Source organism: Micropterus salmoides, unplaced genomic scaffold (genome assembly GCF_014851395.1).
Source record: "Micropterus salmoides isolate LMB-PRFRI ecotype aquatic unplaced genomic scaffold, ASM1485139v1 Ms_hic_scaffold_19, whole genome shotgun sequence".
NCBI lineage: Eukaryota > Metazoa > Chordata > Actinopteri > Centrarchiformes > Centrarchidae > Micropterus > Micropterus salmoides.
Window position 1 is genome coordinate 10,762,262 of NW_024041039.1, and position 14,870 is coordinate 10,777,131.

The 14,870-nt window shown below is 40.9% G+C and overlaps 1 protein-coding gene across 4 annotated transcripts in view; it reads left to right on the forward strand.

The window, feature by feature from the left end:
• The first annotated feature begins 290 nt into the window (after nt 1-290).
• sptb (spectrin, beta, erythrocytic) overlaps nt 291-14,870 on the forward strand; it is a 47,687-nt gene continuing 33,107 nt past the window's right edge. Inside the window, exons 1-4 of one of the 4 annotated variants that reach the window (XM_038729866.1) lie at nt 291-611; nt 1,560-1,683; nt 2,077-2,150; nt 6,851-7,122. In XM_038729866.1, the coding sequence (XP_038585794.1) occupies nt 6,975-7,122 (148 nt within the window). In that variant the 5' untranslated portion in view covers nt 291-611; nt 1,560-1,683; nt 2,077-2,150; nt 6,851-6,974. Of the gene's footprint in view, nt 612-1,559; nt 1,684-2,076; nt 2,151-6,850; nt 7,123-10,474; nt 11,046-14,870 lie in introns of those variants that run through there. The other 3 variants (XM_038729865.1, XM_038729864.1, XM_038729862.1) reach the window with 3 other exon arrangements.

Consider the following 14,870-nt stretch of genomic DNA (forward strand, 5'->3'; position numbering starts at 1 on the left):
GTAAAGCAGCTTTAATGGAAATATTCAAGTAATATAAGTAAATGTTCTTAGTTACTTTCCACCCCTGATGTCACATTGTCTGACAGGTGTTTCCACTCAGGTTTTAACCGATGGACCTCCTTTTCCAATGTGAGGCTCTTTTCTCCAGGTCTCCATGTCCAGACCTGTCTTTGCATACTGTTGCAGAGGCAACAGTAGAGGTGACATTTCTGAGAGGGTCTGTGTGGGTGGGTGTTGTGTGTGCGATTAGAGCCCGAGCGGGGCGGGGTGGAGAGAAGGGGGTGCACAGGAGATCACAAGTGTCTCTGCCATTTAGAGTCACCAACTCTAGTCAGGAATGTCCGTCCCCATGCGCGCTCAGATCATGTACTGGATGCGCCCACTTTATTTTTAACCCGGCAGGGTGGGTCAGTCGCTGGCTTTCGGGAATGACCGTGGAGCGCGCGGCGCCTTTAGCCCCTTTTCCCTCTTCCCCCGTGCCCTCCTCGCGCTGTGGAGACCTCCGTCAGCTCTGACCGGGACCCCGCTGCTTCAATGGGATTATAATTGGTTTGTTGGCAGGGAGAAGACTCAAGATAAACACTTACGGACAGGACAACATCCAGAAGCAAGTAAGTGTAAATTGAAGGCAGAGCTAATTGCGCCATTGTTAAATGAAATTATTGATCTTTGGCCAAATAGTTCCTGTCACCGGTCACTGAACGGTGCTCATTCCATTTAGGCTGCTGTTGTTTGCCGTTGTTTGAAGTACAGTTAAAAGTTGCCTCTAAACCACCTGTTGGACGAGGCTGCCATTTCAAATGATGACGTCGTTTTGAAAAGCTTTCAGATAAATTATTTATTTTTATATGAACGCGCTCTGCTATTAAAGTAACCAAATTTAATGAAGAAAAACATCTCGCGAAAATTCTGGAGTTATCAGTTATCTTTGTCTGTGCGCAGACTTCAGCGGGTAGTTGAAAAGTGCGCACAATGACGTCACTGCGCATGTTTGCGCGTGGAGAAGTGCGCTTTCCAAACGTTGCTTGTTGAGGGATGGTGGAGAAAGTATTAAGATCCTTTGCTTACATATAAGTAGCAATAGACTAATGCATTAAAAAAAAAGTCTACATTAGGTATAAATGTCCGGAATGTAAAAATGTCACTTAAGTAAAAGTAACTCAAGGTGAAAGTCCTTAAATTTCGCCGAAATTATTTATTTTGTTGGATTATTATTGATACATTATACATGTGTAAGTAGCATTTACTGTTGTAGTTGGTGAAAGTGGAGCTTATTATGTGTTCATATTCTTTTGACATAGTTTAAGCTTAATTGAACCATATTTTATAAGCCTATCATATTTTTGAATGTAAAATCCTAATCTGTGAAGTAGCTAGTAACTAAATGTTGTGTAGCAGAAGCATAAAGCAGCAGAAAATGCAAATACCCAAATACAGGTACCTCATATTTGTACTTAGTACTTGAGTACTTAGTATACAGTACTTGAGTAAATGTACTTGTGACTGCATGTTACACATGTTTCACAGTTGAATATTTTATCTCCTTTTCTTTCTTAAAGCACACAACGATGCGGATTCCATCAAAGACCAAAAACAATGTGGCGGCGTCTTAAATAACAAAGAGATAAAATGTTCCCTGAGCAGAAGAGACGTCCCCCTCTCATTCCCCTTAAAAGGACAAGTGTGAGTGTGTCGCCATGTCTGGGCGAGCAGGGACTTTTGTGTAAACACACTCCAAGAATAGTTTGCTATCAATTTCTTATAACCTCTCACAAGATTTAGGCTCACCGTTGTTGTAGTCAAAACAATATTGACCACAACAAAGGAGCACTTTTCACAGCTTGTGTACACAATCAATGTACAGTATGGATTATGCTAAACACTGTTTTATGCTCGACTTCCACCATGTTCATCCGTATATCTTGGTAAAATACATGAGTAGTAGTTTGATGTTCATATTGGCAGTTTGAGGGTGAAGTTAGAGCTGCATACGTTGGTGGTCACTCAATCCAGTTACCAGCCCATCCCTCCTCTTGCTCCATATTGATCTTTGTCCACTTTGTGTTTATGTCTCAGATTCACTCCCTGCTGGACCACAGGCCTCCCACTCCTCAGTCCAGTTACTGCTGCTACAGTTTCACACACACACTGTATGTCACACATCCTGACCACACCCATCTCTTATTTCATCCTCTCCATCTGACTCCAAATAATGGGCTCACTCCCAGCCCAGCTGAGTGCAGGCATCAACAAGGCATTCACTTACAGTGGGGAGCATGGCTTCCACAGTTATTATTCGTCACTGATTTGATGTTGACATTGTATGTGTTTGTTTACAATTTAGTTTTTGGGAAATGGGTGCAGTCAATTAAAATCACAATCAGCAGAAAGGTTATCATCAAAGAAAAGTTTTTTTCACACCTCAGAAACAAGGAATTGTTTTGTTTAGATTCTTACTCAGCACATTTTAAGAGTAAAAATCTCATTTGCACCTTTTAACCATTTCCCTAAAACCTTGTGCGCATCCACAAATAGCAAAAGCTGTGTTGCTTTATTGTAATGCAACATGAGTTTTGATTAAAAGAAATGTAATATGTTTTTTTTTTTCTGAGGTCAAGGAACGCTTGAATATCTGGAGATATTCCAGCTGACATTTTAATCATCCCTCTTGACTTTTATATGACTTTTGAGAAATTATCCAGCACCCCTTACTCATCAGCTCGCAATGTGCAGCTATAAAAATGTTGTATTTCCTGGAGCATGTGCTGATGACTATCTACTACAGGTGGTAGAAAGTATTATATCATTTGTTTTATGAGTAGAGGCCAATAATAGCAAGTCGCAATGGTAACACTAATAATATGACTTATAATGCAATTACATCAATTATTTCTGATTAATTATTTAAGTCATTTATGAAGGAAAAATGCTGCTTTTCTCTGTTGTATGGCATTGTAAATTGCACACTTTGGAGTTCTGTAGGAACTTGGACTTGGAGTTTTTTCTTTTGTTGTTGGTTTGTAGGTCAGTCCACCACTTTGGTCCAGACTGAAATATCTCAACAACTATTCAGTAGAATGACTTGAAAATTTGCACAGGCATTCACGGTCCCCAGATGTTGACTTCTAATGACTTTGGTGATCTTCTTTTTATTTAGCGCCTTTTTATCAGGTCAAAATTTCAATTTATCCAGTACTTTGGTTTGTGACCAAATATCTACAAAATTAGCAAAAAGCCTCAGCTGTTCTTTGTTTTAAGTGTTAATTAGCAAATGATAGCAAGCTAAACTAAGAAACATTATACATGCTTAACATTAGCATGTTTGTGAGCATGTTAACGTGCACTAGTATTTAGCTCAAAGTACCGCTGTGCCTTAGTACAGCCTTGTAGTACTGCTATAGAACGGCTGTACACTCTTAGTCTTGTTTTCCATTATTTCATGAAAATAATCAAAACATTAATTGATATTGAAAACAGTTGTTAGTTGCACCTCTAATGCTATAATGGAAACTGTAGTTTTAAGTTATGACACAATTCAGCTCCAGTGTTATGAGTCAGTTTTCAGCGAAAACTTGAATATTATGCATATCTAAGAAAAATCTCACAGCTACAATGGTGTGCAGGCACTATTTTAGTCCACTGATTCCCTTGCTCAGCACTTTATATCAGTGACTTTATCCTATTGGGTATATTTAGACTTTTATTCTGCATTACAGGAACTTGAAACTGAAAGGGTGACCTACTGTGAGTGAGCAGGACACTCAAGGACACAAGAGGACACTTCTCTATTGACAGACACACACTTGCTGTGGCAGGCAGTGAACTTTCTGTCACAGGACTGTCTATAAGCAGGAGGCCAGCTTGCCTTAATACAGCTGTAAACAGAGCCTGCTAAAGTGTCACTGAGCAGAAGTCCCAACTCACACACTCAATTTGCTGCGGTTTGTGTTTTGGTAGTTCAGTCAAGCAGTCAGTCCTTAGACACGATTACAGTCTTACAGGTTTTGTACACTGCTGATAGTTTGTGGATACGGGTTTGTACTGTGTGCAAGGAGGGTTTGTGCAGTTTGAGTGTGTTGTGCTGTAGTCCTGTCCAGGTTGTGTGTGTGAGGTGATAAGGGGATCCCCAGTGGTGGGTGGAGCATCGCCGGGCTGATAACAGCCGCCTGCAGAGGACTGATACTGAGCAATAGGAGAAGGAAGACCTGTAGTATGCCATCGTTGTGCATCACTGAGGGCCTCATCTTTGAATGCACAAGAGAAACATTTTCTGTGGTCACATTGTGAAGGCATGTCTGCAGTGATGTAAAATAACTAAGTATATTTACTTAAAGACTGTCCTTACATACAATTTTGAGGTGTGTTTTGATTTTATGCTGCTTTATACCTCTATTCCACTACATTTCAGAGGCAATTACTGATCTTTTTACTTCGCTACAATAATTTGACAGATATAGCTATTTTTATAGCCACTTTGCAGATTAAGATTTTACATGAAAAACATGTGATTATCCTATAAAATCTGATGCATTGTTACAGATCTCCCCAACGGCAACTTAAATATAAAGATTAGCTTCGCCTCATTCAGCTACACCATTAAACTGCTGCATGAATGTTAACTAAATTTAGCCTAAGACATCTATAATTTAATTTAATTTTTTTAAGTTAGTTGCGTAAAATCACAGTGGTGTAAGGAGTATTCAGACTTAAGTAAAAGTAACAATACCACAATGATAAATGACTCTACTATAAGTAAAAGTACTATCAACAAAATTAACAAAGGATAAAAGTACTCATTATGCAGGAAAAATGGCCTCTGTCCATGTTATATTAATATATATATTTTATGATACCATTGGATTATTATTACTGATGCATTAACATATAAGCAGAATTTTAATGCCCCTGCTTACAGTGGAGCTAATTATAGATATTTTATATACTGTTGGATGTTTTAATTTACTGTCTAACAATCCATCTTATTGTATGCTCATCATAGGTTTTAGTAAAAGTTCAAATCTGAATCTGCAAAGTGACTGTGGATGTTAATTTTTTCCCCTCTGAAGTGTTGTAGGGTAGAAGTATAACCTAGCATAAAATTAAGTAAAAAAGCACAGTAATTTAATAAATGTACTTCCCACCACTGTATAATCACAAACATAGAATAAATGCAGATTATTTGCTTTATATCTAATTTTAGTACTAATGATATAACTTAAATCTCAGTATTCAGTGTGGTTTTCAGCAATTGTTGTATGCACTATTAATCGGTGCCAGATGAGGACACTGTGATGTTCCTTTTTCTCTATTCTTTGTGTACTACTGTATCAACACAAGTTGGATTTTCCGCTTCTGCTTGTGCTTATTCTCACAAATACCCAGCCACAACAACGCACAGACACACCCACACACTCGCAGTCCATACTACGTGAGCGGCATCATTCAAAAGAAGGTGGCTTCGTCATGTTCTGCAGTACAGAGGGGTTGCCCTCCCCCTGTGAAGCATGATAAGAGAGCTATGCTGCACTCAGATAGAGCTATCTGAGCAGTTACCCTTCAACCCGCCATTCCACACAAAGAATACACAGCCACACTACAGGGTGACAGTTGAGCAAAGTGACAAGCACAAAATGGAGCTTATGAGGGGCACAGGAGCTTGAGGGGCCAAAGCTATGATAGATGAGATATCTGTGGGAAAATATATCTATACCACATCTGAGATCTCATAGATTTCTTAAAAATTGCCAAAATGACATTCTCCTGCCAGGTGTAGATATCTCCCCTCCTCAAAAGGATTGTTAAATTAAAACTTAACTTAACTTAAAATACAAGTCAAACTGTAGTAAGACAGAGCTGCTTGGAGAGTCACAAGTCTGCATCATTTTCCAATTTTGCATTATTTTATTGGTCTATAAAACATCAGAAAAAAAGGGGAAAAATGTCCGTTATAGTGTCCTTAAGGCTGTATTAATGTCACCAACGGTCCAAAACTGAAATTTGATGTAATATAGAACAAGGAAAAGCAGTATGTCCTCACAATTGTTTAGCTATAAGTAAGTTATCAAATTTCTGGGATTTAAAAAAAAAAACAACATGAATTGAATTGAAATAATAATTGAATGTCAACATAGTTGATTCTTTTTTTGTCTATCGCCTAATTGATTTATCAACTAATCATTGTAGACCTACACTACAGTATCCTTTGGAATAGAGAATCCCTGAGCAGTATTATACAGCTTACATATGTCTACTCCATCACATCTACAGTACATATTCTATATATTTATAATTTTATACTTATAAGACCCTCACCAGACAAGTTTTAAGAAACACAAATATATTTTGTGTGATTTGGTCTTTCCACAAAAAACTTAAATCACCTTGTTAAAACTTCTTAAAATTACAATACATACATACATACATACTATTCTCAGTGTATGTGCGCTGGAGGTTTGAAGTTTCCACATCACACTTGTGTAAGTTGCATGCCACAAAATCATCTATAGACATCTTAAAATGAGATTTAAGGAGAGCACAGTGCAACTTTCCACCTCTAACAGATGAATTTACAACAGTGTTTACAAACAGCATTTTAGTGTTAAACTCTGCACATACATCATTCTGCACAATGAATCTCAAACACCCAGTGGCATAACAATAAGCAAAACACATTTTAGAGTGGAGAGGAACTTGAAACCTTGTTGTCCTCTGCTATTATGAACTGATTTCTATCAATTTCTGAGTTATTTTTTTATTAGTAGTAGTCTCGGCTTCAGTATTGTACGTGCTGAACCCCAGTTAATCATGATAATCAATCATTGCCCCCCTCTGTCTTTCCCCTCTGTTTCAGACTACCTCCAGTATTTGAGGTCCATCCTGTCATTTTGTCCCCTCCACTCATCTCCCTACACACCCAGACCACCTGAGGACGCCGACTGCCGTCCCCTCGCCCACTTGTCACCCTGGCTACCGCAATGACTTCCACCACAGACTTTGACAATGCGGAGATCACACAGCAGTACAGCCACATCAACACCCGCTTCGACCTCTGTGACGAGGAACTAGACAATGACAACAGCTCTGCCAGGCTGTTTGAGCGCTCGCGCATCAAGGCCCTCGCAGGTGAGTGCATGCATAGTAAACATGCTGTGTCCTTTCTGAGGCATTTACGTGACAGATTTTTGAGATGACAGTGTGTCTTTAAGAGTGTGGGAAGGGCAGAAAAGACGAGCTATAATGAGTGTCTGTTTAACTTTGGCAGGTTTGAATGGGCTTGAATGTGCCACTGACCTTCAACTAGATTTAGTAAAAAGATTTAACGAATCAGACTCCAGGTGATCCTTGATTTTACTCCAAAGCTCTCAGCTAGAGCTCTGCAGGTGTTGTTGTGTGTTTCTTGTGGTGTCACACAACTCCCAGCAGCTGAGCCCGGACACCGCTCCGCACCCTTTGCGAGTATCTGGGATCACTTGCACATTCCCAGAATGGCCACCGTCTGACCGATCTGGACAGCTGCCCTGCCTGTCTGCCTCCCATAGCACAGATCTCTGGCATTTCTGGCTAAGCTTGTAAGCTGTGACCCACCTGTGGGTCGGCTGTTTGGGGTTTTAAAATAGCAGTGTTTCTGTGGTGGAAAGCAGCGTAACACAAAAGGGGAGTAGAGGATCACACTATGCTCATTTGTGTAAAGCCGCACACACGAGAGGTCAGGTACAAGGTTTTGTTTGAAATCTTTTTATTTCTAGGGCGGATATGATACCTTTTCTAATTTAGCAAAAGAAGCTGAAGTTTGCGGATGTTAAATGTCTAAACACAAGCAGCTATACAAGAATGTTGCCTATATATAAAAAAGAAACATTTTGCCAACTTTTGACAATCCTTATGGGATATGTCTGGTGATATTCTATATTATTCCTATTAACAAATCACCTGAAAAGACCAAAACCAACAACGAACTGATCACCAACAAGTATGGTCTATGTAGGCAAAAACTGATATACCGGATCTCATTCCTCTGTGCCTTGAGCTCCATTGTTGTTTTAAAATGATTAAAAACACATCAGTGAGCCACACTGTTGCACTGGGTGACATGTTCATTTATCACCATGAATATGGGCAATGTAGTTGATTTTGAGTCTATCCCAGAAGCACCGCCCTGCTCCCGTAAAAACTCACTAGAGCAACAAATGTGTATTAATCCACAGCTTAAAATAGTCCCCCCCAAAAACACCATTTACTCCCAGACTAGTAACGTTTGCTAAAAACTACAGTGCCAAGCTGTTTTAGCAAATTACTCAGCCTTTAAAAAATGAAATTATATAATTTGTGAGCTGTTTTTAGTTTGAACCATTTGGCCTTGGATTAGGGTTAGAGAGCCACAGTCAGGGTTGGGGACTAACACATTGTTGGTTTGGTATTTTCAAAATATTTGTGGACCACAACAAAAATATAGAACATCGCCAGCTTTATCCTTTAATTTATTTCAGTCATGATTGATTTGGTGATTCCTGTGGTCATTAGTGGTAACTGCAAGTATGTCCCAGAGTACATTGATTACTCTGGGCAGCATATATACCTAAAGTGGCTACTCTGTCAGACATGCAAGAGGGGAAGAGACACTCTAGTATTTGCTTACAGCATACCCAAACAAAGTGTAGATTACTGATTATGAAATGTTTTCTTCCACATACGTGATATGCAGACGTGCACTAGCTTTAGTCTTCCACATCATGTTCAGGTGCATGCACTGTTTCCTGTGAATCCCTTGTGAAATCTAGCAGTAATGAAAGGCTTTATATGCAGCATTGTGCTAGTTCAGGCATAGAGCAATGATAGTGCTTGCATTAGCTGCTTTCTTCATGCTTCACAATTCATCAGTTGCTTGGCTACCAGCTGAGTAGTGACATCCAGTCATCTTACAGGTGTTAGGGGTGGGCAGGTCATATGGCCAAAATCTTCTATCACGGTATATGTAATTTTATATTGTGGTAATAGTTTATATCACGACACAGTCATTTTTCAGTAAATTAAACTTTCTGTAAATTCACGTGGAGTTCAAAATAACCGTATCACATGTGATTAATTTCCGCTTTTATTTGGAACTTCCATACAAACAAAAAAAACAACAATTTCACTCTCCTTGTTTTATTGGAACTCGCTTTTTCTACGGTGGATGGAAAACTGGCTTGGAGGTGCATACCGCCACCATCTGTCACTCTCACATCACGTGACCAGTCCTGCTGCCCATATCATGTTACTTTGCAGCTAGATTCATGGGAGATGATGATGTGCTAGCCTGCCCCTGAATATATAGCAGAGACGCTAAGCTTCCTCGATGGAAACAATATTGCCAAATCTCTACTGCTGGACATATTTCTACTATTGCATGGTATGTACCATCATATCGCCCAAATCAAACAGGTGTACATGGCAGCTATTATAACTCCATCATTGCAATTTTCTCCTTATGTACTAAGCTTTAAGTATTGTTGCCTTTACTAAGATCTAATGTTTTTGTATTTGTTTGTTAGGGGAGGTAGTTCCCCACTATGAGCAGTACTGACTTCATGACCATTTGCTTTAAACAGTCACACGATGCTACGCACAGCTTTCGGTCTGTACCAAAAATACAGAGGTTCGATATCCACCCCGACATCTGGGTGGCCAAAATATTTAAAGTCATGTCAAGACAGTTTATCGGGCAGTGCTGTAACCAGTTTTCTTGCTGTCTCTTTAAGTGATGAAGGCTTCTGTGTGGGTGTTGGTGATATTGTGCTAGAGTGGTGCTGCACTGATGTTTCTGTAATGCAATCAGTGTTTCCTGTCGGGGAGGGGCGGGGGGGTACAAAGTGGGAAGAAAGTGAAGAGAGAGACAGGAGTTGAGACAGGCTCTGAATGATGCCTGCTGCTTATTTACAGCTTGTGAACTATGAAAGAATAGAATAGAAATATGCACCCAGCATGCCTTCAAAGCACATGTATAACGTATTGAATATCCAGCCATTTACATGGCTCCTTACATAAACCTAAAGAAAGACATTCCTTTCAGAAAGACAGTTTTATGTTGTATTATTGGCACAGGAAATCACAACTGTGCCAGGGATACATTTCACCTTCATGAGTGTGTGGGAGTGCTGGGTAGAGGGACGGAGTTGTGTGAGCACGTGGACGTATTGAAACATATTGTATGCATGGATGGGGCTAGAGAATCCGCTCTGAACTGAACTGAAGGCTGCCTGAGCCCTTGTGTCGCCTGAGAGTGGAGGCATAGCATCATCACAGCAGCAGTGGGGAGAGAGTGAGAAAGAAAGAAGAAGAAGGAGGGAGGGAGGGAGGGAGTGAAGGAGCAGGAGTGAGCACAAGAGAGATCTGGAAAGGAGGACAGAGAGCCAAGAGACAGAGAAGAGGACAGACGTGGAGTGCCAAGCTCCTCTGCCGGCTCCAGGCTGTGTGTTGTTGTCGTTTGGGGGTCAAGATGAGCAGCCCGTGCCTGCTGCGCGCTGCCCCTATAAGCCAGCCCCGGCTTAGAGAGGTCAAGATCAGCCTGAAGGCCAGCAGCAGGGAGACCACAGCCATCCTCAGCAGCAGTGGAGGGACCAAGGAGGCTGCCAGCAGGCCCTATGCCCCGGCAGAGAAAGAGGCCCCTCTTCGGGTCAGCATGAGCAGCAGCCGGAGCAAGAGCACCCCGGCGGTTCACCGGACCCAAAGATCTGAGGGCAGGAAGACAGCGAGGGGAAGCAGCAGCTGCGGGAAGCAGCAGGAGCCTGAACACCACCTGGAGAGGAATGGCACTCTTCTGCATGTCCCGCTTGCTGTGGCACCCGTGGGACTCTCCCCCTTCTCTTCTTCCTCTTCCTCGTCCTCCTCCTGCACCCCTAGACGTCAGCGACCCTCTCACCCTCACCCTCACCCTCCCCCCGCCCTCCTCTCCTCCTCCTCCTCTTCCTCTTCAGCTAAAAGTATGAAGCGGGCGCGCTGGCTGAGTTACAGCACCTCCAACATCTGTTTCAACTCTATCCTGGATGGACGCTTCAGGCAGTTGCAAGGTACAGGGTCTTGATGGCAGAGCCGTGTGTGTTTGTGCACCTGTGTGTCTTTGAGAGAGAGTTTGTCCTTCCTCTCCTGCCAAACAGATGAGCGAGATAACACTTTTCCAATCATGCCCCTCCCTTGCCCAACTTGTGTTTGCTGTTTGGATGGGATTGCAGGGAGGTTGGGCTGTGATGTGAGCAAGTGTAAGGTTAGTTTGTCATCTTGTTGCAAGAACTGTAAAAAGGTGACAGCATAAAAAGTCTGGGCTTCCATAACGGTGACCCTTTTTACTAAATGTATAGGGTAGTAATTTATTTATTTTCAGGAAGCTGTGGCTCTGCCCCAATTGTTCACTGACTTGGCTTTGAATAATTCATAGGCAAACTCCTAAAACGGTTGTGATGTTTTTCCCTCCAAAGCCATTCATTGCTAGCTAGTGTTATATCATCATTTTCTTTGAAATAACAAACATATTCATCATTTGAGCTTGTTACCTATTCTCCATATGGCCCTTACCCATCACAAACTGTTTCAAACAACAAAGCATCCGTGTGTTTTGATCCTAACCTCCTTTTTTTTTTGCGTTGGCAGTGTTAAAAAATAATAATTTTCTCTGACAGTTTAACTTTTCCCTGCCTGTGTTATTAAGGTTTTAAGAGAGAGGTTTGCCGTCACTGTGGATTTTTGTTAGCTTGCGCTGTGCTATCCAACTCCCTGATGACAGGAGTGCATTAGTGAGAGGAAGAAAATGGAGTAACAGAGAGGGAAACATGCTTTTTTTCTGCCTCTGCTGGATTTCAAGTATCGACAGAATCTGAAGACCGCAGAGGCAACTGATACGTGAAGTAGCAAACTTTTGAAGAGAGGTTGTTCAAAGCCAAGTGTATTGATCAGCCAATTGCATTTCATGAAAATGTATTCACTTTTTTATTTACCCGTTATTAGGGCGATCTGGTCAATACTGCAGTAGAATCGAGTTGGACAGAACAACAACAACAGAAAAACATAAGTGATAAACAGAGAAAGGGGAGGAAACAGTCTGCTTTTTGCTATGTTATTGATTTAAACCATTCATCCATTTTCTTATGTCTTTCTTGGAATTTGACACATGGTTTCTGCTGCTGTTTGTTCCATCTTTTCTTGTTGTTGATTATAAGATGTTGACCTCAATCCTTTGAGTTTTACTCAGCTCTGCACACCTTTCCCTTCAAGATTTGTGTACCTTACCTTCTCCTGTTTGCTATTTAATACTACGGCCTCGCCCCTGAGTTTGACCTTCAGATTATTGTGAAAATATGCTCTGTAAGCCTTTGTCAAGTTCTCGGACACATGGTGGACACTGGACAGTTAAAAAAAATCTAATCAAATATCCGATATATTATTCGATGCATTATTCTTCCTTGTCAAAACCTGGCACCTACATCACCCACAATTCAACTCGACCGCCAACAGTCTGGTCAGAGATTCAGGTGTGCTATACTAGTAGCGGCTAATATAGCCTTGAGCCACAAGCCTTATGCAGAGATGAGGAGCGGGCTACTAAGTTCTGGTGACCTCCACACCCCCACATGGTTTGAATTTTCAAACTTGTACTCTTCAGTCCCAAACAAGGACTCCATTGATGTCACTTAAGGCATTTTATCAGATTTCGCAGAGCTCCCTTTAGATCCACAAAAGGCTTTATACAACTTTTTTCGCATTTGCAGTAGTACTCCAACACCTGTAAACAGACCTTCACAGAGTTCCCCTTTAATCCTTGTGTCAAAATACTGGTATGTGTTGCTCTTTACAACATCAAGAAACCTTGACAGCCTCTAATGTGCACTAATCTGATGTTTAGAAGTTGCAGAATGTGAGTCCATTTAGCAAAAGCTCAGACAATTCATCTTAGACTGAAAACATGTCTTGAGGAAGCGTGTAAACAAAGCCAGCAGAGGAGGCATTTCATCTAAACTCTTGGGCAGTTTAAAAAGATGTGGTATCTCCTGCACAGCTGCAGGACAGGTAGCACTGTCAGTGCCATGACTCAGGCATGTAGCAGGGTGCTGTGGGACCACTGGGCCACATCCAGTAAGAGCTGACTGTGGGAAAAGACGGATCAGACTGTATACAGGGAAAATCCATCAGCATGAATAAGTCATGGGGCTTTCACTGGAGTCAAAGAGTGGATGGGATATTACAGAGTAAAAGCATGTGAAACAGAGGAATGTTTAGTAAGGCTTGTACTGATATGCAGGATGAAGAAGCCGGGAAGTAGGAGAAGGAACGCAGCACAGCAGTGACAAGACGCTGCTGCAGTCCCGTCAGTGTGGAAAAACTGTGTCAGAACAGTACATGTTTCTCTATATAACTACTGCACCTGCTTCAAAATATTTAATTTATGTAAAAATGACAGTATGACAGTGGCAGCTTCTGTTGCAGCACTGTACACTTAAAGCCCATTGTATGTATCGTAACTATCACAGCTACTTTCCTGTTTATGAACTGTACCTAAATGTGCAAGTCTCACGTCTGTTTAAAAAAAGGCAAGCCTCCCTGTCAGTTACAGTTCTGCAATGACTGAAGTGGAAAGCGTACAGTAGGTTAATAAAAAAATTATAGCTTTCACATACATTTTCTTATGTTACTTAGTCTGGTATGATCAGTATTAAACTTTAGATAAGTATTACTGTCTAACTGACATTACTGACTCAGTTTTTTTCTGACTTGATCAATGAGTGATACCCTTCTTTTGCTGTACTATTCTGCCACATTTTAACATGCTAAGAACACTTAAAATGTGAGTGCCGATTCCTGCTTGTGGTGCCATTCGACTTGTTATCAGTCAGGTTACTTTATATTGATATCTTTAAAGAAACTGACTCAAGAGAAACTTTAAAATGAAAGGAAATTATTCTGGATTTGCTGCCTGTGGCCACTTTCCAGCCAAAGTTACATCTTCATGCTTTAAAGGTGGATTAAAATATGTAATTCTTATATATATATATTCTATATTTTCAATTGGGAAACAGTTTACAAACACATAATTAGGTTGGAATTAGCAAATCAAAATAGTGATACGTTTAAACAATTACCTCGATATCAATATATAAATATATTATGGGAGTCACTGGTTTGGGAAACACAGGTGATTTGTAATGTGATGATAATAGTTGACTCAACTTAAATAAGCTCTGACCTACCCCTAACATAGCTAAAAGACCTGGAAAACACATCTACCATACTCAAGATGATACTGAATCTTATGTCACTAATACTACTATATAAAATTGATTTTCTGCTCAGCTTCACAAAACCTCCACTGGAATTTTGGGGTAAAACAGAACTTAGTTTTCAGAGTAATGCTGAAGGCATTTAGTAGCGAGCGTACAGAGGCTTGTTGTCATATCGAGCTTGTTGAGCTACTCATCTGGAGACAGCTCAGCGTGATGCATGCAAGAAACAATCCTCCCTCCCACTCCTCCTCCCCCTCTCATCAATGTGCACTCTGTCTCCTCTGAAGGTCTCTGGATGTGAGATGATACGGGAGAAACGTGTGCATGTTTTGGGATGTACTTTAATTGTCCTCTTACTGCCTACACTGTAAAATCTTTTGAAGGCAGCACCCCAAATAGTTCAGAAAGCATTTGTCACATGTTTTTATTGCACATAGGATCTGTCTTCTTGACGTTTTTCTGTCCCTATTTTCTGACAGATTATGATGTGACAGTTTGTCCTATTGGAGCTTTGAGTTATTTGCATGTCTTAATTGCCATTACTTTTTCATGCTTCATTATCCGTGTCGACGCAGCGAAGCGGCGTGTTCTGTTGTTCTGCTGAAGGGAGTAGAATGAAGCATG